This window comes from Thalassophryne amazonica, chromosome 8 (assembly GCF_902500255.1).
Source record: "Thalassophryne amazonica chromosome 8, fThaAma1.1, whole genome shotgun sequence".
Classification (NCBI taxonomy): Eukaryota; Metazoa; Chordata; class Actinopteri; order Batrachoidiformes; family Batrachoididae; genus Thalassophryne; species Thalassophryne amazonica.
This window is the reverse complement of record NC_047110.1, coordinates 111,965,269-111,989,990: the sequence shown is the minus strand read 5'-3', so window position 1 is coordinate 111,989,990 and position 24,722 is coordinate 111,965,269. Positions and strand designations below refer to the sequence as shown.

The following is a 24,722-nucleotide window of genomic DNA, read 5'->3' as shown; positions in this document are numbered from 1 at the left end:
ATGACTGCTTTTCTGGGTTCGGGTCACGGGGGCAACAGCTCAAACAGGGAACCCCAGACTTCCCTTTCCCGTGCCACATTGACCACCTCTGACTGTGGGATCCTGAGGCGTTCCCAGGCCAGTGTGGAGATATAATCTCTCCACCTAGTCCTGGGTCTTCCCTGGGGTCTCCTCCCAGATGGACGTGCCTGGAACACCTCCCTAGGGAGACGCCCAGGAGGCATCCTTACCAGATGCCCGAACCACCTCAGCTGGCTCCTTTCAATGTGAAGGAGCAGCGACTCTACTCTGAGCTCCCCACAGATGACCGAACTTCTCGCCCTATGTCTAAGGGAGACACCAGCCACCCTCCTGAGGAAGCCCATTTCAGCCGCTTGTACCCGTGATCTAGTTCTTTGGGTCATGATCCAACCCTCATGACCATAGGTGTAGGGCTGCAGCTATCGATTATTTTAGTAATCGAGTATTCTTTCGATTATTCTGGCAATTAATCGAGTAATCGGATAAAGAGTACTTTTGCGTTTTTAAACATCGATAGTCCAGGGCTCTCCTTAAGCAATGGCACAATGTCACTGCGCCAAAGTGTTGGCATTTTGCTGAAATGGCGATGGGATGTGGCTTTCTGTTTTGTTTTCTCCAACTTGTAAAATGTAACCATTTTAAAGTTTTTTTTTATTATTATTAAGGTTGATGGACTGGGTCCCTGTGTGATTTTTTTTTTTCCCCTCTTTCTCTGCAATTCAGCTGCAATCATCTGCAAAAAGCAGTGATGAGACCCTGAGCCCACCAAACCAGAAACCCTCTTCCCCCGACTACGCCTCGATATCCTGTCCATGAATATCACAAACAGGATTGATGAGTAGGAGCAGCCCTGGCGGAGGCCAACCCCCACTGGAAACAAGTCAGACTTACTGCTGAGGACTTTTTTTTAAAGTAGACAAAAAACTTATAAAGCATCAACAAACTTTCTGTTTGTGATGCAGGGCGGCTTCGGTTCCTATCAACAACAACCGTTAACATCAGCACAGCGAGAGAGGAGGTTGTACGTGCAGGGGTCCAGATCTTTGCAGAATGACTTTCCCGTTGTAGTCGTCTCTGACATACAAACATACCGCCGGCTCTCTCACAGTAACCGGGACTGCGATTACTCGGAGTCGTCTTCCACTGAGCTGGTTCAGGATCTTGTTACTGTTCTTTGACCGCAGAATGATATTTTTGTTCTGCTCCAGCTTTTGATAATGGTAGAGTTCAACCAGCAGTGAACTCACTGTACTCTGACCTGTGACAGAACAAAAATCCTACTGCAGATATGAGACTAAATCTGGGTTTCTGCCTTCTCACCAATAAATGTTTCTCCAAATGAAAAGAGATTAATTTATTTTTTATGTACCATAATTATACGTACATGTAACAAACTGAAGCCCACACTGACGTCACTGGTCATCAGTTCATCTTGATGTTGACCAATTTCACTTATTGGGAGCCAGCAACCTCGGCCTGTGTACCGCCAATCAATCAATCAATCAATCAATCAATCAACCCAGGAAGTACATGGAACTGAAGGCTTAGAAAAGTTTAGACATATTCCTTCACTTCCTGCTCTCAGTTTCATGTTGTTTTAATAGAAACGTTTCCCCAGTTAAACCACCCTGACCTCCGGGCTACGTACGACTTACCTTTTACAATCTGTTTCTGTCCTACGTGTTAGCAAACACTATCTACGCGCGTTTCAACCAAGTATGTTAACGGTTGAAAAACACCAACTGGAAGCTCGATAAAGAAAAAAGTCCAAGACCAAGTTTTAAGAACCAAAGAAAGCATTCGATTCCAAGAGGGATTAAAGTAGAGCGATGTTCGGAGGGAACTAAGAACTTTGGCGAGCACTGAAGACGGCACTAAAGCTGCACAAACATTTGGATTCTGCTGCCAAGCCAATAGAGGCACAAGTACACAATCAAACCTGGTCAATTATTTATTTATTAGTTGTGGTTTTCTTCAGGCAAATAAATAACAATTACGTTGTCTTCTTCAGTATTTTTTTTTAATTAGTTGAGATTTATTTAAACCACCCAAAATAATAACTTTACTTGGAAATGGTTCCTCCATCGCACCCACGACCATAAAATTGTGGTATTGTAATTATAACCATCCTAGCAAGTGTAAACATCACAAAATGCAGACTTCCAACACGTTTTCAGTTATTTCTTTGACATCAACGTGAAATATAATTCAACTTCTGTTCACATTTCATTTTTAGTACTTATCAAATGGCAAAGCAGGAATCAAAATTAAGTCTTGGACAAAACTGCTCACCTCATCAGTGAATGTGTAATACTGCAGCACCACCACCACATGGCAGGTGTGCCACATTGATGTTATTGATTGTGCCCGTTGAAAGTAAGGAAACATCTTGGCAGGTTTTATTCCCAGAAAAAAAACATCCATCCATCCATCCTCTTCCGCTTTATCCGGAGTCGGGTCGCGGGGGCAGCAGCTCAAGTAAAGCCACCTAGACCTCCCGATCCACACACACCTCCCCCAGCTCCTCCAGGGGGAACCCCAAGGCATTCCCAAGACAGCCGAGAGATGTAGTCCCTCCAGCATAATTTCATTTAACCTATTTTCAAGAGTATAAGTTGCACCTGTCTGTTAAAACCATATATGAGTTGCACTGGAGTGTAAGTTGCACTTTTTTCTATATTATCAGCTCTTTAATTTGGAATTTTTGTGCATTGTTGATGTGTACTTTTTATTTTTGGTATTTATACTTTTATTGTTAGAGTTTATTTTTGTTTAGTGCTTTAATTCATGAGCAAGCCCGACATAAAATAGTCATTATTAATACATTTAATTTTTTATTTTTTTTTTGTATACAAGTCACACCCATGTATAAGTCACAGGACCTCCCAAACTATTAAATAATAATAATAATAATGCAGCTTATGCTCCAGAAAATACAGTACATTTAATATAGCTAGAAATGGATTGTGTACCTTTAAATATTCACAAAAATGTCACTTTATTTCCAATATTTACAGATGTGAGAACAAATTTAAAACTATGTGGCAAGCACAAAGCTGAAGTGGAAGATTCCGGTGCAACGCCAGGGTCACAGCAGGAATTTGTAGCATGAAATTCATTGATTAGCCTCCAGGCAGAGCTGCAGACTGTGTGATATGGTGAGTGTCCCACAGCTGCTGTAATGTCTGTTGTCAGCAGAATTGATTCGATGTCAGCAAGCTTCAAAAATACATTCTGAACTGATGCGGATCTTTATCCACCTCCAGCCTGGCATTAAGGACAAAGATGATCATCAAAAACAGCCAAACTTGCAATGAGCCTCTTTACACCATAAAAACAAATTCAGGAGCAGAAAAAATTCCTCAAGACCTCAAGAGCTTTTGGCACAGTGAGCCAAGAATTACTTTGATTCTTGAGCTTTGCTTGATGAACCGTACTTCTGCGATTTAAGTAAATTAATGGATGAAACTTAAAAAAAGAAATCATAGAGTGATCAAAAGTTACAGCAAATTTGTGCAACTGAACACCAACATGGCAACAAGTTTACACATTTGGCTCATAGAAATGAGAAAATAAACTGCAGACTAACAAACATGAATTACCATGAACAAAAGACTGAATGATAATGAGTCATTCACGTCATCAGCAGAGTCGTCAAGGGAGCCATCAGGAGAGGGTCCGTCCCATCATTAGGAGGGACAGCTGCCCTGTCATTAGGAAGGTGCCAACTAGAGCACAATAGGTGCTAATTAGAGCTATTGTTTAGTCACTAGCCTATAGCAGTCTGCCTCTCGGTAGGAGGGGTCTGGTTAGGTTTAAAACTCCAGCTTTTGTGACTTCTGATTATTCTTCTCTACAAGAGTCAAGACAGAAGTCAGACTACCAGAGCAAGAATTTTAGCTGAGGAAGCTTCTGCGATTTGAAGCGAAACGTCCTCGCGTCAAGCAACCCAGTCCAGTCGAAGATTCAAGCTTCTCTACTATGGAAACCACCTGGACAACTGAGAGTCTACACAGAAACATCTCCTGAACTTGTCTGATGAAATGTGATGATTTATTTGCGTTATATTTTAAGAGTTTGCACTTACGCAGGCCATTGTTTTGACTTTACATTTTATTAGATTTATGTCATGCAGTAGAAATTACTCCATTGTCCAGCGTATGTCCAGCAGAAAGAGGTGGCTTTCAGAGAAGGAGACAGACAGCTATAGAGGTGCAAAGTACAGATTTAGCAAGGAGGTAGCAAAGGCTAAATCCATATACAGCTCACGTCTGCAGCAAAGGTTCTCTGCCAACGACTCGGCCTCTGTGTGGAGGGGATTGAAAGAGATCACCAACTACAAGCCCAAAGCACCTCGTTCTATTGACGACCTCAAGCTGGCCAACGACCTGAACGTCTTCTATTCACGCTTTGAAGACAAGAACTCACACCTCCCCACACCCCACACAACTGGATATTCAAACACTCTGGACCTCCCCCCTCTCACTGCTGCCCTCCCCACTCCCCCTGTTGCCCTCTCGGTCCAAGAGGAGGACGTGAGGGGACATTTCAAAAGGCTGAATCCACGTAAGGCCCGGGGCCCAGACTGTCTCTCCTGCCACCCTGAGACACTGCGCTGATGAGCTGGCCCCAGTCTTCACGGGGATCTTCAACACCTCCCTGGAGTCATGCCATGTTCCAGTCTGTTTCAAGTCCTCAATCATAGTTATAGTCCCCAAGAAACCACGCGTCACTGGACTTAATGACTACAGGCCTGTGGCTCTCACGTCTGTAGTCATGAAGACCTTCGAACGCCTGGTTTTATCCCACCTGAAGTCCATCACCGACCCCCTCCTGGACCCCCTGCAGTTTGCCTACAGAGCCAACAGGTCTGTAGATGACGCCATAAACCTGGCCCTGCACTCCATCCTGCAGCACCTGGACTCCCCAGGAACCTACGCTAGGATCCTCTTTGTGGACTTCAGCTCTGCATTCAACACCATCCTTCCAGCTTTGCTCCAGGACAAGCTTTCTCTGCTCCACGTGCCCAACTCCACCTGCAGGTGGATCACAGACTTCCTGACGGACCGGAGTCAGCGTGTGTCTCGAAAAATGTCTCAAACACTAGGGCTCTCAGCACAGGATCTCCACAGGGCTGTGTCCTTTCCCCTCTGCTCTTCTCCCTCTACACTAACTGCTGCACCTCCAGCCACGACTCTGTAAAGCTCATCAAGTTTGCGGACGACACCACCCTCATCGGACTCATTTCGGATGGGGATGAGTCTGCCTACAGGAGGGAGGTGGACCGGCTGGTGACCTGGTGCAGCAGCAACAACTTGGAGCTTAACACCCAGAAAACAGTGGAGATGATCGTGGACTTCAGGAAAGCCACAGCTCCCCCGCCCTCCCCAACAGCCCCATCACCACTGTGGACTGTCACCGCTTCCTCGGCACCACCATCACCCAGGACCTCAAGTGGGAGTCAACCATCAGCTCCCTCATCAAGAAGGCCCAGCAGAGGATGTACTTCATGCGGCAGCTGAAGAAGGCCAAGCTGCCTGTCCAGCTGATGGTGCAGTTCTACACGGCCATCATCAAGTCCATCCTCTGCTCCTCCATCACCGTGTGGGACGCCGGGGCCACAGCCAGGGAAGACACAGACTGCAGCGCATTGTGGCCTCTGCTGAGAAGGTGATCGGCTGTAGCCTTCCATCTCTCTACGACCTGCACATCTCCAGGACTCTGGGCCGAGCAGGTCGGATCACAGCTGACCCTTCTCACCCTGCACACGGTCTATTCAAACCACTCCCCTCGGGCAGGAGGCTACGGTCCATCCGGACCAGAACCTCCCACCATAAGAACAGTTTCTTCCCCTCTGCTGTTAGACTCATGAACACCTCATAACTCAGTCACCTTAAGCTTAGCTCTGTCACTTTATCATTTTATCACGGGTCACTTTAGACAATGTACTTTGGTTTTTAATTGCACTCCTCCCACTGCACTGTTTTTTCTGTTTCTCTGTTTTTCTGTTGCACACAGCCTTTCATATTTCTTTTTTTTATCTTATATTTTATCTTATTTTGACACATATGTTATATTTTATCTTAGCATTTTATCTCTTCTTAATGTTGCACCATTGTACCGAAGCAAATTCCTAGTCTGTGAATCCTGTTCACTGGCAATGGCAATAAACTTCTTCTGATTCTGATATCACGGGTTTGTTTGAGGTTTTGGGGGTTTTTTTTTGTATTAGTTTGGGAGGTTGTGACTGATACACAACTGTTTCTTTTTTATAATAGTTATAGTAACTGTTCTGTTGTGTGGGCCGCTGAAGAGGAGGTACTGCTGGCCCACCACCAGAGGGCGCCCTGCCTGAAGTGCGGGCTTCAGGCATGAGAGGGCGCTGCCGCCTCACAGGAACAGCCGGGGGTGACAGCTGTCATTCATCAACTCCTGACAGCTGTCACCTATTACCATCTCATCCACCACTCCATAATGGCCGGACGACATCTCCACCCCGCTGCCGAGATATCACCTACCATAGGAGGTAATAATCCTCAGCCATTTCTGTGCCGTATCGCACACCAACTGTTTTGTCTGTCTATTACAGGAGTACCTGATTACTTGTGTCAGCTGGAGGCTGAGCTGGTCGGTGACGGCAGGGTGACGGATCGCACCCTTCACGATCAGTGAGACAAGTGTCTGTTTCAGGTTCTGTAAAAGACTGTGTGTTTCGTAATTGCGGAGGTGGAGGAGTAATTCCCACCTGGATTGCTGACTGTTACTGGGTGTGCACACATCCACACCTCACTGTTTCTGTTTCCTGCCAGCAGTACCAGATCCGACAGCCGGAGACGGTGGCCACCTGGGGACTCGGGACTTGGCGGCTCCAGTATCTTCCGGGTTCGGTGGCAGTGGAAATTGTGTGGGATTCGGTTCCTGTCTGGACAGACGTCTTCTATCCTCGAGCCTGCCCACACGCCACCTCTGTGGATTGACTACATATAAATTCCGTATTCATCTGTATTTCGTTGTGCACATTCACAACAGTAAAGTGTTGTATTTTGGCTCATTCATTGTCCATTCGTTTACGCCCCCTGTTGTGGGTCCGTGTTACTACACTTTCACAACAGGATATCTCGGCCAACGTCATGGATCCCGAGGGGCGTCAACCATCTGTTGGACAGCCAATGAAAGAGCAGGGTGCACAGGCGTCAGCAGGAGGCGTGACTGGTGAGTTGCAGCAAATCCTCACCGCCTTTACTGCTCGGTTGGATCTAATGACCGAGCAGAACGTCATCCTCAACCGCAGGATGGAGGCTCTCACCGCGCAGGTGGAAGCGCGCGCTCAGGGCACTGCTGCAGCTTCTCCTCTTGCTGACCCGGTGCCAAATATAGACGTTCCAATGGTCATTCAACGACCCCCCCCCACCATCCCCTGAAGCATACATAAGTCCCCCAGAGCTGTACGGAGGTTGTGTGGAGACGTGCGCTGACTTTTTAATGCAGTGTTCGCTCGTCTTTGCACAGCGTCCCGTGATGTACGCGTCAGACGCCAGTAGGGTGGCTTATGTAATTAATTTGCTTCGAGGTGAGGCACGCACTTGGGCTACAGCGCTTTGGGAGCAGAATTCACGGCTCCTTACCACTTATACTGGGTTTGTGAGGGAGTTCAGAACGGTTTTTGATCACCCTAACAGAGGCGAGACCGCGCCAACCGTGCTGCTGTCTATGAGACAGAGGCGTCGGAGCGCAGTTGAATATGCAGTCGACTTCCGCATTGCGGCAGCGAGGTCCGGCTGGAATACGACTGCGCTCCGCGCCGCCTTCATAAACGGACTGTCGTCGGTCCTGAAGGAGCACCTGGTGGCCAAGGAGGAACCGCGGGATTTGGACGGACTTATCGATCTAGTTATACGTTTAGACAATTAGAAGAATGCCGTCGAGAGCGAGATGAAGGACGTGGCCGGGCACGCGCCGTCCCTCTCCCTTCCGGGTCCGAAAAGGTTCCGCCCTCCCCACGCTCCACAGCCCCGGCGCTCCGTGTGGCTACAGCTCCCCCTGCTGACGATGCTATGGACACGAGCAGGGCCAAATTAAGATCATCTAACAGACAGAGGAGACTGGCCCGCGGGGAGTATTTTTTCTGCAGCTCAAGTGAGCATCAGCAGAGAGACTGCCCCAAGCGGTTAAACACGAATGCCCGCCCTTAGAAACTGGGTTAAGGGTGGGCCAAGACATTCACGTGGGACATACACGTATTTCTACACGTCTCCCACTTACGATCCTGAGTGGGGATTTAACCCTTGAAGCCCCAGCACTGGTGGACACGGGGTCAGAAGGGAATCTGCTGGACAGCAGATGGGCAAGGGAGGTAGGGCTCCCTTTGGTGGCGCTTCCTTCACCTTTGAAGGTTCGGGCACTAGATGGCACCATTCTTCCTTTAATCACACACAAGACACAACCAGTAGTTCTGGTGGTGTCTGGGAATCATCGGAAGGAGATTGAGTTTTTTGTTACTCCTTCTACCTCCCGCATGATTTTGGGCTTCCCGTGGATGGTAAAACACAATCCCCGGATTGATTGGCCGTCTGGGTTTGTGGCTCAGTGGAGCGAAACCTGCCACCGGGAGTGTTTAGGATCCTCGGTTCCCCCCGGTTTAATTGCTAATGAGGAGGTTAAAGTCCCCCCCAATCTGACGGCGGTGCCGGTTGAGTACCACGACCTTGCAGACGTCTTCAGCAAAGATCTGGCACTCGCCCTTCCCCCGCACCGTCCGTACGATTGTGCCATTGATTTGATACCAGGCACTGAGTACCCGTCCAGCAGGCTGTACAACCTCTCACGTCCTGAGCGCGAATCAATGGAGACCTACATCCGGGACTCATTAGCTGCCTGGCTGATCCGGAACTCCACCTCCCCGATGGGTGCTGGTTTCTTTTTTGTGGGCAAGAAAGACGGCGGACTCTGTCCATGCATTGACTACAGAGGGCTGAACGAGATCACGGTTCGCAACCGATACCCGTTACCTCTGTTGGATTCAGTGTTCACACCCCTGCATGGAGCCAAAATATTCACCAAATTAGATCTTAGGAATGCTTATCACTTGGTTCGGATCCGGAAAGGAGACGAGTGGAAGACGGCATTTAACACCCCGTTAGGTCACTTTGAGTACCTGGTCATGCCGTTCGGCCTCACTAATGCCCCCGCAACGTTCCAGGCTTTGGTAAACGACGTCTTGCGGGACTTCCTGCACCAATTTGTCTTCGTATATCTGGATGATATACTCATCTTTTCCCCGGACCCTGAGACTCATGTCCAGCATGTACGTCAGGTCCTGCAGTGGTTGTTGGAGAACCAGCTGTTTGTGAAGGGCGAGAAGTGCGAGTTCCACTGCACTTCTTTGTCTTTCCTGGGGTTCATAATCTCCTCCAACTCCGTCGCCCCTGATCCAGCCAAGGTTGCGGTGGTGAGAGATTGGCCCCAACCGACAAGCCGTAGGAAGCTGCAACAGTTCCTCGGCTTTGCGAATTTCTACAGGAGGTTCATTAAGGGCTACAGTCAGGTAGTTAGCCCCCTGACAGCCCTGACCTCCCCAAAAGTCCCCTTCACCTGGTCGGATCGGTGCGAAGCCGCGTTTAGGGAGTTGAAACGTCGGTTTTCGACTGCGCCAGTTCTGGTGCAGCCCGATCCTTGCTGCCAGTTTGTGGTTGAAGTGGACGCTTCTGACTCAGGGATAGGAGCCATGTTATCCCAGAGCGGGGAGTCCGACAAGGTTCTTCACCCTTGTGCCTACTTTTCTCGCAGGTTGACCCCGGCAGAGCGGAACTATGACGTCGGCAATCGGGAACTTCTTGCGGTGAAGGAGGCTCTTGAGGAGTGGAGACACCTGTTGGAGGGAGCTTCGGAGCCGTTCACGGTTTTCACGGACCATCGGAACCTGGAGTATATCAGGACCGCCAAGCGGCTGAACCCCAGGCAAGCCCGCTGGTCATTGTTCTTCGGGCGTTTTGACTTCCGGATCACCTGTCGTCCCGGGACCAAGAACCAAAGGTCAGATGCCCTGTCCCGGGTACATGAAGATGAAGTCAAAACAGAGCTGTCGGATCCGCCGGTATCCATCATTCCTGAGTCCACTATCGTGGTCACCCTCACCTGGGACGTGGAGAAGACCGTCCGGGAGGCCCTGGCATGGAGCCCGGACCCATGTACAGGCCCGAAGAGTTGTATTTTGGCTCATTCATTGTCCATTCATTTACGCCCCCTGTTGTGGGTCCGTGTTACTACACTTTCACAACATATTCCTGTAGGACTTTGACTGGAACCAAAGTACTAAACAAAATCAACTTCAATCATAAAAGCTACACAACAAGGTACAAAAATCTAAAACTAAAGAGCTGATATTACAGAAAAAAGGTGCATCTTATACTCCATCCAGTGTGACTTATATATGGTGGTGCAGTTTAACCAAAATATCCATAAAACAATTGTTCATTTAATCATAAAAACAGCAAATTTGGCAAACATATTCTAAATTAATGTTTATTTTCAGATGTGGAGGCAAAAGGTCAGTTTCAGTTTGTCCAGGGGTCAAAAGTTAAAGTTGTTCCAGTATTAATGGTTGAGTTAATCAGGTTTTTAAAAAATAATACTTTGCACCATCTGTCATGTTTAGTTATTATGTCACTGTGTCACACAGGTCACATGTCACAGAATCAGACGGACAGTGACCTTGTGTGGTGGGGTCCCCGATCACCCGACAAGAGTCCGAGTGCTTTAACTGTGATCACTCGTTTGAAAATGTCTCCTTTAAAAGGTGTCCAGAAAAGTCAGAGAAAAATCAGGGTCCCAAAGCGACAGTTTTTATTTGCCAGGTAAAAGGAAGCAACAATTCAGTCATCAAAAACACCAGAACAGCTTCGATTTACATCTGGTTAGCAGTCGTCTTAAATACTATGAGACGGACAGTTTCTCCACCCCAAGTGGGAGGTCTTTAGAAATATAGCAAATCTTACACCAATAAAAAGACCTGATAATGGTTTCATTGTTCAATAAAAATCCAGGTGTGATGACATCACATCAATTAAAATTCAGGTGTGATGACATCACATTAATTAAAATCTCCAGGCCTGGAGAGTTCAACTCTGGGTCATGGAAGTTTACTCTCTTTAAAAACCCAAATTATCATCATTTTCCACTGGTACATTTAATTTTAAAGCTAAGATTTTAAATTATTTCTTTAAATTTGCACCCATAGTTTCAATTCTGTGTCATGACTTAAAAAAAAACAACAGCATACGTTTTCACATAACATATGTTTTTGCATGCAATATCTGAATATATCTGGTGCATTCTTCTAAAAGCTGTTTCCTAGTCAGTGCAAAAAGAGTTTATACTTTATCCTTCTAAATATCTAAGTGTCATCAGCAATACATAACATCCTCATCTTCTAGCATTTACATAGAGGTGTTTGTTATTAGCACGTCATCTGTTAAAAAAAAAAAAAAATGGCACTACACTTGTTTGACCTTTACTTTAGAGACCAAACATTCACTATTCCATTTATTAATCTTTTTCACTCAGTCAATAATTTGCATCCGTTTTTAATAAAATCTCTCTTCAACAGGCCTTATTTAAATAAGGTGCTTTTAAAACAAGTGCAACTTACATTCCAGAAAATACGGTAGTTTTCACTGAGTTTAAAAGGGCATAATTTTTTAAGAGTTTTATATACAGAAACCTGATTTTTTTTTTCACGTCATTCCAACATTCAGATGTGTAATAGCTCAATGAGTCACCTACTTTTTCCTTGCCATTGTACAAACAATGGCAAATAAAAAAAAACAGTAAGCCACCAAGCATCAACCAAAAAGAAAAAAAAAGGTGCAAAGAAAAAGAAAAGAAAGAAAAAAAGAAAAATAAAGCAAATAAAGTGAGAGAAAGTTTTGAAATTTGATAACAATGTTTCTTGCATTTTTTTGTCATTATGTTCCACTGGAATAACAAAAAAATGAACATATCGCTGTTCAGCAACATGAAACAATTCATGCTTTCTTATCATCTCTCCACAGAAGTATATTAAACATATATGATCTGTGTGCTGCTATTACAGATTCAAGTGTTTTTGGAGAGTCTGTGAAAAGTTCACTGCTGATCATGAAAGATATGACTGACAATAAAATATATATATTTACTTTGCAAATCTGAATTTTTTTATGTGAGTATTCATGACAGAAATGGTTGCTTAGACTAGTATAATTGCTTTCTTTATGTTAGTGACAATATGAAGCTTTCATTCCATGAATGAGTGGACTGACGAATTGCAATGAATCAGGAACCACGACCCCCCACAGAGTTAATATGAACTGCTTAACATCGAGTTAAGCAGTTCATATTCAGTAGTACTGTAAATTCTAGTCAAGGAATCTTTTTATATTATTAACATCCTCTTCTTAAGTCTTTTTATCTGTTTGGTTTGTATGTAAGAATACCCTTTTATCACTTGTATTGTTATTTTACTGTATTATTGTTTGGTTTGTGTATTTTTGTAACATATTTCGTAGAGTTTTTCTATTATTGTATTTTATTTTTGTGTATGTCTTTTTTTTTTCGAGGACCACAATGTAAATAAGCATCAGTATTGGAAGCTTTCTTGTGTTATCCTCTGCAGTATTTTTATGTATTCTTATGTACTTTTATTGCCGAATCAAATCAAATCAAACCACAGCCAAAAATCTCTGGATCCACCACTATGGGTCTCTTTCTATGAATTCTGATTTCAAAATTTTACACTCTAAGAAATGAAACATTTCAATTTCAATTCAATTTATTTTCATTTATATAGCGCCAAATCACAACAGAGTTGCCTCAAAGCACTTCACACAACTAAGGTCTAACCTTACCAACCCCCAGAGCAACAGTGGTAAGGAAAAACTCCCTCTGAGGAAGAAACCTCAAGCAGACCAGACTCAAAGGGGTGACCCTGGGCCATGCTACAAACATAAATTACAGAACAAGTCATGGACAAATATACAAGAAATGCTATTGGCGCACAGGACAGGAGGGTCGCCAACACGAATACAACTCCCATCTCTGGATGGAGCTGCACCTTAAACAAAGAGAAAAAAACAGAATCAGGCATCAGAAAGACAAAAAAACACTGTATAATTTGCTAGCATGAAACAACAAGAAAAACAGGAAATACTAAGGTGATCACCGGCCACTACCCCTAAACTTCACTAAAAGACCCAGAATTTAGGTGAAGTTGAGGCCACAGCCAACAAACAGAAGAAACTGTTCTGAGTTGAATGAACTGCTCCAGCAAATTCATTCTGATTCCAGGCTTCTTGGAAATTAGGTCTCACAGTTTGCTCGAGTATCACTCAAACCAACTTTATTCTTTTGCACCTTTTTACATTTGCTGTAATCAGTTCATTTCTCTGCTAGTTTGAATTCAATGCTTTTCAGTGGGGTTGATTTCTTTCTTAGACTTTCCCTGTTGTCTTTTTAATAAATTTTCATTAATCCACACAGCCTTGTTGCAAGCATTCTGTGTTGTGGTTGAGCCACTCGGCCCTGACACCAACATATTTCAAGTGATCAGATGAAGGCAATAAAATAAAACAAAACATACTTTTATATTTTTGTACTAAAGCTGTTGGCTTTTAGTTAGTTTTTTTTTTGTATTTTATTGCTCGCTGCCCAATTTCCACTTTTAAACATCATTAAACACCACTAAAGTTTTATTTAAAAAGTTTCATTTAAAGTTTTATTAAAACGCAACTGATCGTTCCAAATCCACACACACAAAACCCTTCTCTAACATTATAGTACCTCACAGATATATATACAGTAGTGTTCAGAATAATAGCAGTGCCACGTGACCAAAAAGACCAATCCAGGTTCCGAGTACACCTCCCATTATTACATGGGAAACAAGGTACCAGCAGACCATGGCAATGTGTAATATCCTGAGCAGAGCGGAGAATCAGATGCTCAAACGAGTGATATTTATAACCCCCAAAGCTAATAAGCTAAACCTAGATTTATAAATAAGAGCAACACCCACTCAACAACATACACTCTTAGGCATAAAACATTGAATTTAATTGATAAAATTGAGGTAACTTTTTCCACATAACATTGTCAATTAAGTGCAAAACAATATTGTAGTTGAAATTAATTCAATCAAATGAAACATTATTACTTAAATCCCAATACTGTTTTGCACTTAATTGACAGTTATGTGGAAAACGTTATCTTAACTTTATCAATTAAATTCTACATTTTATTTCTTAGAGTGTAGAAATTGACTCGAAATGGAGCCTGAAATTGTAGCAGGGAGTTTGTTTTCAGCAAGAAAAATTAATTAATTAAAAAAAATCCAAGATCCGTACAAAAAAAAAAAAACCAAAACAGAATTTTCTGTGAATGAAAAAAAAGACTTCAAATGAAGAGATGTGGATAATGTGATCAGATTAGACAGTTGACAGGTTCTTCGGGGCTCTGGGGGACAGACGGTCAAAGTGTGCGGGTTGGGGGGACATGGTCCAGACTCCCGGGAGCCTCGGGTACTTGAGTTAGTTCTGGTACTGGCTGCTGCAGGATCCCTACCTGCAGGGTGGACAGGAGGACCTCCAAGCCGCTGGAGCTCATGGACGCGGTCATCGCTGCTCCTCTTCGCTCTGACAGACAAAAACACAGAATGAGCGGACAGAAGAACGGACACGGACAAAAGACGAACGTCCAGGACTGAGACGGACAGCCGGGATCTGGACACCCAACGTCTGTCCTCACCGTCGGACACAGAGCCTCAGGAGTCCGTCTCGTGTCTGTCCGGACACCCGACGGAGGGACACTCGGAGTCCCGCTGATCTGCGAGTCCCAGCCGCGCGCTCAGGGTCTTTACGCACCGGATCCGTGCGCTGGCTGACATTGGACACGTGAACTCAAACGCCGCTTACATGTGCGTGGTGTCTACGCGCGTGCGCGTGTAACCTGATCCTGTCAGGATAAACATTTGCGCTGCCACGATTAGAAGACCGGGACAGCTGCAGAACCCACAACCTCAAACAGGCCAGGACTGAACCAAAGTCTAAACTAGAGCGAGCATTGAGCGCGCACACAGCGAGCGCAGACCTCCGCCAGGGGGCGGGGCGGCCTCAGCCAGTCAGCAGCTAGATTTAAACTCGGTACTAAGTGGAATGACACTGATCAGATTATCTGTCATGCAAGTGGATCATTCGCAGGATCAGCAGACCAACAAAACCTCCTCCTCAGTCTCCATAGACTCGATCTTCTTACCCCATCAGGAGCAGACAGTCCTGCCCGCGAACCTGGGGCCTGAGAAAAAAGTAAATGGTAAATAAAATGGTAAATGGACTGCATTTATATAGCGCTTTTCCATCTGCATCAGACACTCAAAGCGCTTTACAATTATGCCTCACATTCACCCCGATGTCAGGGTGCTGCCATACAAGGCGCTCACTACACACCGGGAGCAATAGGGGATTAAAGGCCTTGCCCAAGGGCCCTTAGTGATTTTCCAATCAGGCCTCTACTGGTGGTTGGCTCTCACTGCGGTATTGTATCACTTCCTGTTCCGGAGCACAGCGGTGTTTTTCTGTATCTGTTAGCTGTTTAATCTGCGCAGTTAGATTGATCTAGTTATCTAGATTACGATTTGTTTCCCAGTGTAATCTTTACGTGCCTTAACTAAAGCACTCCTTCTGCTGAATCACCTCTAAATTATTTACACATTATTCACTTTGCGTGTTTTTAGGAATCCGCTAGGTTAGCGTAGCTACTAGCTCTTAGCCGATTTAGCATGGCGGCTTCTCCTGTCTCTCCCGCACTTTTCTGCTCTGGGTGTGAAATGTTTGTTATTCCTCGGCCTCCTTTAGCAGTAACGGTACTTGTAATAAGTGTAGCTTATTCGTAGCTTTGGAGGCCAGGCTGGGCGAATTGGAGACTCGGCTCTGCACCGTGGAAAATTCTACAGCTAGCCAGGCCCCTGTAGTCGGTGCGGACCAAGGTAGCTTAGCCGCCGTTAGTTCCCCCCTGGCAGATCCCGAGCAGTCGGGAAAGCAGGCTGACTGGGTGACTGTGAGGAGGAAGCGTAGCCCTAAACAGAAGCCCCGTGTACACCGCCAACCCGTTCACATTTCTAACCGTTTTTCCCCACTCGGCGACACACCCGCCGAGGATCAAACTCTGGTTATTGGCGACTCTGTTTTGAGAAATGTGAAGTTAGCGACACCAGCAACCATAGTCAATTGTCTTCCGGGGGCCAGAGCAGGCGACATTGAAGGAAATTTGAAACTGCTGGCTAAGGCTAAGCGTAAATTTGGTAAGATTGTAATTCACGTCGGCAGTAATGACACCCGGTTACGCCAATCGGAGGTCACTAAAATTAACATTAAATCGGTGTGTAACTTTGCAAAAACAATGTCGGACTCTGTAGTTTTCTCTGGGCCCCTCCCCAATCAGACCGGGAGTGACATGTTTAGCCGCATGTTCTCCTTGAATTGCTGGCTGTCTGAGTGGTGTCCAAAAAATGAGGTGGGCTTCATAGATAATTGGCAAAGCTTCTGGGGAAAACCTGGTCTTGTTAGGAGAGACTTTGAATGGAGCAGCTCTCATTTCTAGAAATCTGGCCAATTTTCTTAAATCCTCCAAACTGTGACTATCCAGGGTTGGGACCAGGAAGCAGAGTTGTAGTCTTACACACCTCTCTGCAGCTTCTCTCCCCCTGCCATCCCCTCATTAACCCATCCCCGTAGAGACGGTGCCTGCTCCCAGACCACCAATAACCAGCAAAAATCTATTTAAGCGTAAAAATTCAAAAAGAAAAAATAATATAGCACCTTCAACTGCACCACAGACTAAAACAGTTAAATGTGGTTTATTAAACATTAGGTCTCTCTCTTCTAAGTCCCTGTTGGTAAATGATATAATAATTGATCAACATATTGATTTATTCTGCCTAACAGAAACCTGGTTACAGCAGGATGAATATGTTAGTTTAAATGAGTCAACACCCCCGAGTCACACTAACTGTCAGAATGCTTGTAGCACGGGCCGGGGCGGAGGATTAGCAGCAATCTTCCATTCCAGCTTATTAATTAATCAAAAACCCAGACAGAGCTTTAATTCATTTGAAAGCTTGTCTCTTAGTCTTGTCCATCCAAATTGGAAGTCCCAAAAAACAGTTTTATTTGTTATTATCTATCGTCCACCTGGTCGTTACTGTGAGTTTCTCTGTGAATTTTCAGACCTTTTGTCTGACTTAGTGCTTAGCTCAGATAAGATAATTATAGTGGGCGATTTTAACATCCACACAGATGCTGAGAATGACAGCCTCAACACTGCATTTAATCTATTATTAGACTCTATTGGCTTTGCTCAAAAAGTAAATGAGTCCACCCACCACTTTAGTCATATCTTAGATCTTGTTCTGACTTATGGTATGGAAATAGAAGACTTAACAGTATTCCCTGAAAACTCCCTTCTGTCTGATCATTTCTTAATAACATTTACATTTACTCTGATGGACTACCCAGCAGTGGGGAATAAGTTTCATTACACTAGAAGTCTTTCAGAAAGCGCTGTAACTAGGTTTAAGGATATGATTCCTTCTTTATGTTCTCTAATGCCATATACCAACACAGTGCAGAGTAGCTACCTAAACTCTGTAAGGGAGATAGAGTATCTCGTCAATAGTTTTACATCCTCATTTTAGACAACTTTGGATGCTGTAGCTCCTCTGAAAAAGAGAGCTTTAAATCAGAAGTGTCTGACTCCTTGGTATAACTCACAAACTCGTAGCTTAAAGCAGATAACCCGTAAGTTGGAGAGGAAATGGCGTCTCACTAATTTAGAAGATCTTCACTTAGCCTGGAAAAAGAGTCTGTTGCTCTATAAAAAAGCCCTCCGTAAAGCTAGGACATCTTTCTACTCATCACTAATTGAAGAAAATAAGAACAACCCCAGGTTTCTTTTCAGCACTGTAGCCAGGCTGACAAAGAGTCAGAGCTCTATTGAGCTGAGTATTCCATTAACTTTAACTAGTAATGACTTCATGACTTTCTTTGCTAACAGATTTTTAACTATTAGAGAAAAAATTACTCATAACCATCCCAAAGACGTATCGTTATCTTTGGCTGCTTTCAGTGATGCCGGTATTTGGTTAGACTCTTTCTCTCCGATTGTTCTGTCTGAGTTATTTTCATTAGTTACTACATCCAAACCATCAACATGTTTATTAGACCCCATTCCTACCAGGCTGCTCAAGGAAGCCCTACCATTATTTAATGCTTCGATCTTAAATATGATCAATCTGTCTTTGTTAGTTGGCTATGTACCACAGGCTTTTAAGGTGGCAGTAATTAAACCATTACTTAAAAAGCCATCACTTGACCCAGCTATCTTAGCTAATTATAGGCCAATCTCCAACCTTCCTTTTCTCTCAAAAATTCTTGAAAGGGTAGTTGTAAAACAGCTAACTGATCATCTGCAGAGGAATGGTCTATTTGAAGAGTTTCAGTCAGGTTTTAGAATTCATCATAGTACAGAAACAGCATTAGTGAAGGTTACAAATGATCTTCTTATGGCCTCGGACAGTGGACTCATCTCTGTGCTTGTTCTGTTAGACCTTAGTGCTGCTTTTGATACTGTTGACCATAAAATTTTATTACAGAGATTAGAGCATGCCATAGGTATTAAAGGCACTGCGCTGCAGTGGTTTGAATCATATTTGTCTAATAGATTACAATTTGTTCATGTAAATGGGGAATCTTCTTCACAGACTAAAGTTAATTATGGAGTTCCACAAGGTTCTGTGCTAGGACCAATTTTATTCACTTTATACATGCTTCCCTTAGGCAGTATTATTAGACGGTATTGCTTAAATTTTCATAGTTACGCAGATGATACCCAGCTTTATCAGCTTTCAGGATCCTCTCCTGTGGAATCAGCTCCCAATTCAGATCAGGGAGACAGACACCCTCTCTACTTTTAAGATTAGGCTTAAAACTTTCCTTTTTGCTAAAGCTTATAGTTAGGGCTGGATCAGGTGACCCTAAACCATCCCTTAGTTATGCTGCTATAGACTTAGACTGCTGGGGGGTTCCCATGATGCACTGTTTCTTTCTCTTTTTGCTCTGTATGCACCACTCTGCATTTAATCATTAGTGATCGATCTCTGCTCCCCTCCACAGCATGTCTTTTTCCTGGTTCTCTCCCTCAGCCCCAACCAGTCCCAGCAGAAGACTGCCCCTCCCTGAGCCTGGTTCTGCTGGAGGTTTCTTCCTGTTAAAAGGGAGTTTTTCCTTCCCACTGTAGCCAAGTGCTTGCTCACAGGGGGTCGTTTTGACCGTTGGGGTTTTACATAATTATTGTATGGCCTTGCCTTACAATATAAAGCGCCTTGGGGCAACTGTTTGTTGTGATTTGGCGCTATATAAAAAAATTGATTGATTGATTGATTGATTGATTGATATGATGGGTTTGTGAGGGAGTTCAGAACAGTGTTCGATCACCCAAATAGAGGAGAGACCGCTTCAGCCGTGCTGCTCTCAATGAGACAGTTTGCGCCGGAGCGCAGCTGCTTATGCAGTCGACTTCCGCATCGCGGCTGCGAGGTCCGGCTGGAATAGCACTGCCCTCCGTGCCGCCTTCGTAAACGGACTGTCGTTGGTCCTGAAGGAGCACTTGGTGGCCAAGGACGAACCGCGGGATTTAGACGGGCTTATTGATCTCGTTATACGATTAGACAATCGGTTAGAAGAACGCCGTCTGGAACGAGACGAAGGGCGTGGCCGGGCACGCGCCGTCCCTCTCCCTTCCGGTTCCGACCAAGTTCCGCCCTCCCCACGCTCCACGGCCTCTACGCTCCGTGTGGTTACAGCTCCCCCTGCTGATGAAGCTATGGACACGAGCAGGGCCACATTTAGGCCACCAGATAGACAGAGGAGGCTGGTCCGCGGAGCGTGCTTTGTTTGTGGCTCAATAGAGCATCAAGTGAGGGACTGCCCCGAGCGGTTAAACACCAACGCCCGCCCCTAGAAACTGGGCTAGGGGTGGGCCAAGACATTCACGTGGGACATACCTATATTGCCACACGACTCCCAGTTACAATCCTTTATGAGGATTTAACCCTGCAGGCCCCAGCACTGGTGGACACGGGCTCTGAAGGGAATCTGCTAGACAGCAGATGGGCCAGGGAGGCAGGGCTCCCTCTGGTGGCGCTTACCTCACCTGTGCAGGTGCGGGCACTAGATGGTTCCCTACTCCCTCTAATCACACATAAGACACCACCAGTAACTCTGGTGGTGTCAGGGAACCACCGGGAGGAGATCGGGTTTTTTGTTACTCCTGCCACCTCCCGTGTGATTCTCGGGTTCCCCTGGATGTTAAAACACAATCCCCGGATCGATTGGCCGTCCGGGGTAGTGGTTCAGTGGAGCGAGACCTGCCATCGGGTATGTTTAGGTTCCTCGGTTCCTCCCGGTTCCCAGGCTAAGGAGGAGATCAGAGTCCCGCCCAATCTTGGGACGGTGCCGGTGGAGTACCATGACCTTGTGGATGTGTTCAGTAAGGATCTGGCGCTCACCCTTCCCCCGCACCGTCCGTACGATTGTGCCATTGATTTGGTTCCAGGCGTTGAGTTCCCGTCCAGCAGGCTGTACAACCTCTCACGACCTGAGCGCGAATCCATGGAGACCTACATCCTGGACTCTTTAACCGCCGGGTTGATCCGGAATTCCACCTCCCCGATGGGTGCAGGTTTCTTTTTTGTGGGTAAAAAAGACGGCGGACTTTGTCCATGCATTGATTATAGGGCGCTGAACGAAATCACGGTTCGTAATCGATACCCGTTGCCCTTGTTGGATTCAGTGTTCACGCCCCTGCATGGAGCCCAGATATTCACTAAGCTAGATCTTAGAAATCCGTATCACCTGGTTCGGATCCGGAAGGGAGACGAGTGGAAGACGGCATTTAACACCCCCTTAGGTCACTTTGAGTACCTGGTCATGCCGTTCGGCCTTACAAACGCCCCCGCGACGTTCCAAGCATTAGTTAATGATGTCTTGCGGGATTTCCTGCACCGATTCGTCTTCGTATATCTGGACGATATACTCATCTTTTCTCCGGATCCTGAGACCCATGTCCGGTATGTACGTCAGGTCCTGCAGCGGTTGTTGGAGAACCGGCTGTTTGTGAAGGGCGAGAAGTGTGAGTTTCACCGCACCTCTTTGTCCTTCCTGGGGTTTATCATCTCCCCCAACTCCGTCGCTCCTGATCCGGCCAAGGTTGCGGCGGTGAGAGACTGGCCCCAACCCACCAGCCGTAGGAAGCTGCAACAGTTCCTCGGCTTTGCAAATTTCTACAGGAGGTTCATTAAGGGCTACAGTCAAGTAGTTAGCCCCCTGACAGCCCTGACCTCTCCAAAAGTCCCCTTCACCTGGTCGGATCGGTGCGATGCCGCGTTCAAGGAGTTGAAACGACGCTTCTCGTCTGCACCTGTTCTGGTGCAGCTCGATCCTAGTCGCCAGTTTGTGGTTGAAGTGGACGCCTCGGACTCAGGGATAGGAGCCGTGCTATCCCAGAGCGGAGAGGCCGATAAGGTCCTTCACCCGTGTGCCTATTTTTCCCGCAAGTTGACCCCGGCCGAACGGAACTATGACGTCGGCAATTGAGAACTCCTTGCGGTGAAAGAGGCTCTTGAAGAGTGGAGACATCTGTTGGAGGGAACGTCTGTGCCATTCACGGTTTTCACTGACCACCGGAACCTGGAGTATATCAGGACCGCCAAGCGGCTGAACCCCAGGCAAGCCCGCTGGTCACTGTTCTTCGGCCGTTTTGACTTCCGGATCACCTACCGCCCCGGGACCAAAAACCAGAGATCGGATGCCTTGTCCCGGGTGCATGAAGACGAAGTCAAAACGGAGTTGTCGGATCCACCGGAACCCATCATCCCAGAGTCCGCTATCGTGGCCACCCTCACCTGGGACGTAGAGAAAACCGTCCGGGAGGCCCTGGCACGGATCCCGGATCCCGGAACAGGGCCGAAGAACAAACTTTACGTCCCACCAGAGGCCAGGGCTGCAGTCCTGGACTTCTGTCACGGCTCCAAGTTCTCCTGTCATCCAGGGGTGCGTAGAACCGTGGCAGTTGTCCGGCAGCGCTTCTGGTGGGCGTCCCTGGAGGCCGACGTCCGGGATTATATCCAGGCCTGCACCACCTGCGCCAGGGGCAAGGCTGACCACCGCAGGGCATCGGGACTGCTCCAGCCGCTGTGCCTCATCGCCCCTGGTCCCACATCGGCCTGGATTTTGTCACGGGCCTCCCGCCGTCCCAGGGCAACACCACCATCCTCACGATAGTGGACCGATTCTCCAAGGCGGCCCACTTCGTGGCCCTCCCGAAGCTCCCGACTGCCCAGGAGACAGCGGACCTCCCGGTCCACCACGTCGTCCGGCTGCATGGGATTCCAACAGACATCGTCTCCGATCGCGGTCCCCAGTTCTCCTCGCAAGTCTGGAGGAGCTTCTGCCGGGAACTGGGGGCCACGGTGAGTCTCTCGTCCGGGTATCATCCTCAGACCAACGTGCAAGCAGAACGGGTCAATCAGGAGGTGGAACAGGCCCTGCGCTGCGTGACGGCCGCGCACTCGGTGGCCTGGAGTACCCATTTGGCCTGGATCGAGTATGCCCATAACAGCCAGGTGTCTTCAGCCACTGGCCTCTCCCCTTTTGAGGTGTGTCTGGGGTACCAGCCTCCGTTGTTTCCGGTGGTTGAGGGAGAGGTCGGTGTGCCCTCGGTCCAGGCCCACCTGCGGAAGTGCCGTCGGGTGTGGCGCGCCGCCCGTTCTGCTTTGCTAAAGGCCCGGACGAGGGCAAAAGCCCATGCAGACCGTCGGCGGACCCCGGCCCCTGCGTATCGGCCAGGGCAGGAGGTGTGGTTGTCCACAAAGGACATTCCCCTAAAAGTGGACTCCCCTAAACTACAGGATTGTTACATCGGTCCCTTCAAAATCCTCAAGGTCATCAGTCCAGCCGCAGTGAGGCTTCAGCTTCCGGCCTCACTGCGGATCCATCCTGTTTTCCATGTGTCCCGGATAAAGCCGCATCACACCTCACCCCTCTGTGCTCCGGGTCCGGCGCCGCCTCCTGCCCAGATCATCGATGGCGAGCCGGCTTGGACTGTGCGCCGGCTCTTGGATGTCCGTAGGATGGGCCAGGGCTTCCAGTATTTGGTGGACTGGGAGGGGTACGGACCCGAAGAACGCTCCTGGGTGAAGAGGAGCTTCATCCTGGACCCGGCCCTCCTGGCCAATTTCTACCGCCGCCACCCGGACAAGCCTGGTCGGGCGCCAGGAGGCGCCCGTTGAGGGGGGGGTCCTGTTGTGTGGGCCGCTGAAGAGGAGGTACTGCTGGCCCACCACCACCAGAGGGCGCCCTGCCTGGAGTGCGGGCTCCAGGCACCAGAGGGCGCTGCCGCCTCACAGGAGCAGCCGGGGTGACAGCTGTCACTTATCACCTACGACAGCTGTCACCAATCATCTGATCAGCAGTGGTATATCAGCAAGACGACATCTCCACCTCTTTGCCGAGATATCGCTCTACCTAGGAGGTACAGTACTCAGCCGACTGTGTTGTCTTTTTGACATTAACACTTTGTTACTTTTGTGCGTTGAATAGCAGACATTTCTTCCGACAAGAGGTGGAGGTGGTTTTCCCACCATACGTGTTGCTGGGTGCAAACGCACCCACATTTAACTGTTTTTGTTCCTCGCCAGCAGTACCAGATCCGACACGCGGAGGCAGTGGCCACCTGGGAGTTCGGGACTTGGCGGCTCCAGTATTCCCGGGGTTCGGTGGCGGAGGAAATCGTGTGGTTCCGGTTCTGCTTTGGACAGACGTCTCTTATCTTCGAGCCTGCCCACGTGACACATTTTGTGAATTAACTTCTTTGTCTATTATTGTAATCTGTTGTGTTTGTTGTGCTTATTCACAACAGTAAAGTGTTGTTATTTGACTTCCTCCATTGTCCGTTCATTTGCGCCCCCTGTTGTGGGTCCGTGTTCCTACACTTTCACAACATCTGGATCAGAAATTTCAGTTAAATATATCATATAGCAGACGAACACACTGATATTTGAGAAGTGAAATGAAGTTTATAGTATTTACAGAAAGTGTTCAATAATTATTTAAACAAAATTAGGCAGGTGCATAAATTTGGACACCCTTGTCATTTTATTGATTTGAATACATTTAGCACTAATTATTGGAACAAAATTTGGTTTGGTAAGTCCATTGACCCTTGACCTCATAACACAGGTGAATCCAATCATGAGAAAGGGTACTTAAGGAGGCCAGTTGCAAATGCTTCCCTTCTTTGCATCTCTTCTAATGAGTGGCAACATGGGAGCCTCTAAACAACTCTCAAATGACCTGAAAACAAAGATTGTTCAACATCATGGTTTATGGGGAGGATACAAAAAGCTATCTCAGAAATTTCAGCTGTCAGTTTCCACTGTGAGGAACATAGTGAGGAAATGGAAGACCACAGGCACAGTACTAGTTAAGGCCCGAAGTGGCAGTCCAAGAAAAATCTCAGATAAGCTGAAGTGAAAGATGGTGAGAACAGTCATAGTCAACCCACAGACCTGCTCCAAAGACCTACAACATGATCTTGCTGCAGATAGTGTCTCTGTGCAT

The 24,722-nt window shown here is 46.8% G+C and overlaps 1 protein-coding gene across 1 annotated transcript in view; it reads right to left on the bottom strand.

Annotated features, from left to right (window-relative positions):
* The window catches only part of LOC117516328 (cytosolic carboxypeptidase 4), a 202,745-nt gene extending 188,066 nt beyond the window's left edge, over positions 1 to 14,679 (bottom strand). The window contains exon 1 of the mRNA XM_034177280.1: positions 14,614 to 14,679. Coding sequence (XP_034033171.1) covers positions 14,614 to 14,667 — 54 coding nt within the window. The 5' untranslated portion in view covers positions 14,668 to 14,679. The remainder of the gene's footprint in view (positions 1 to 14,613) is intronic.
* Between the last annotated feature and the right edge of the window lie 10,043 nt (positions 14,680 to 24,722).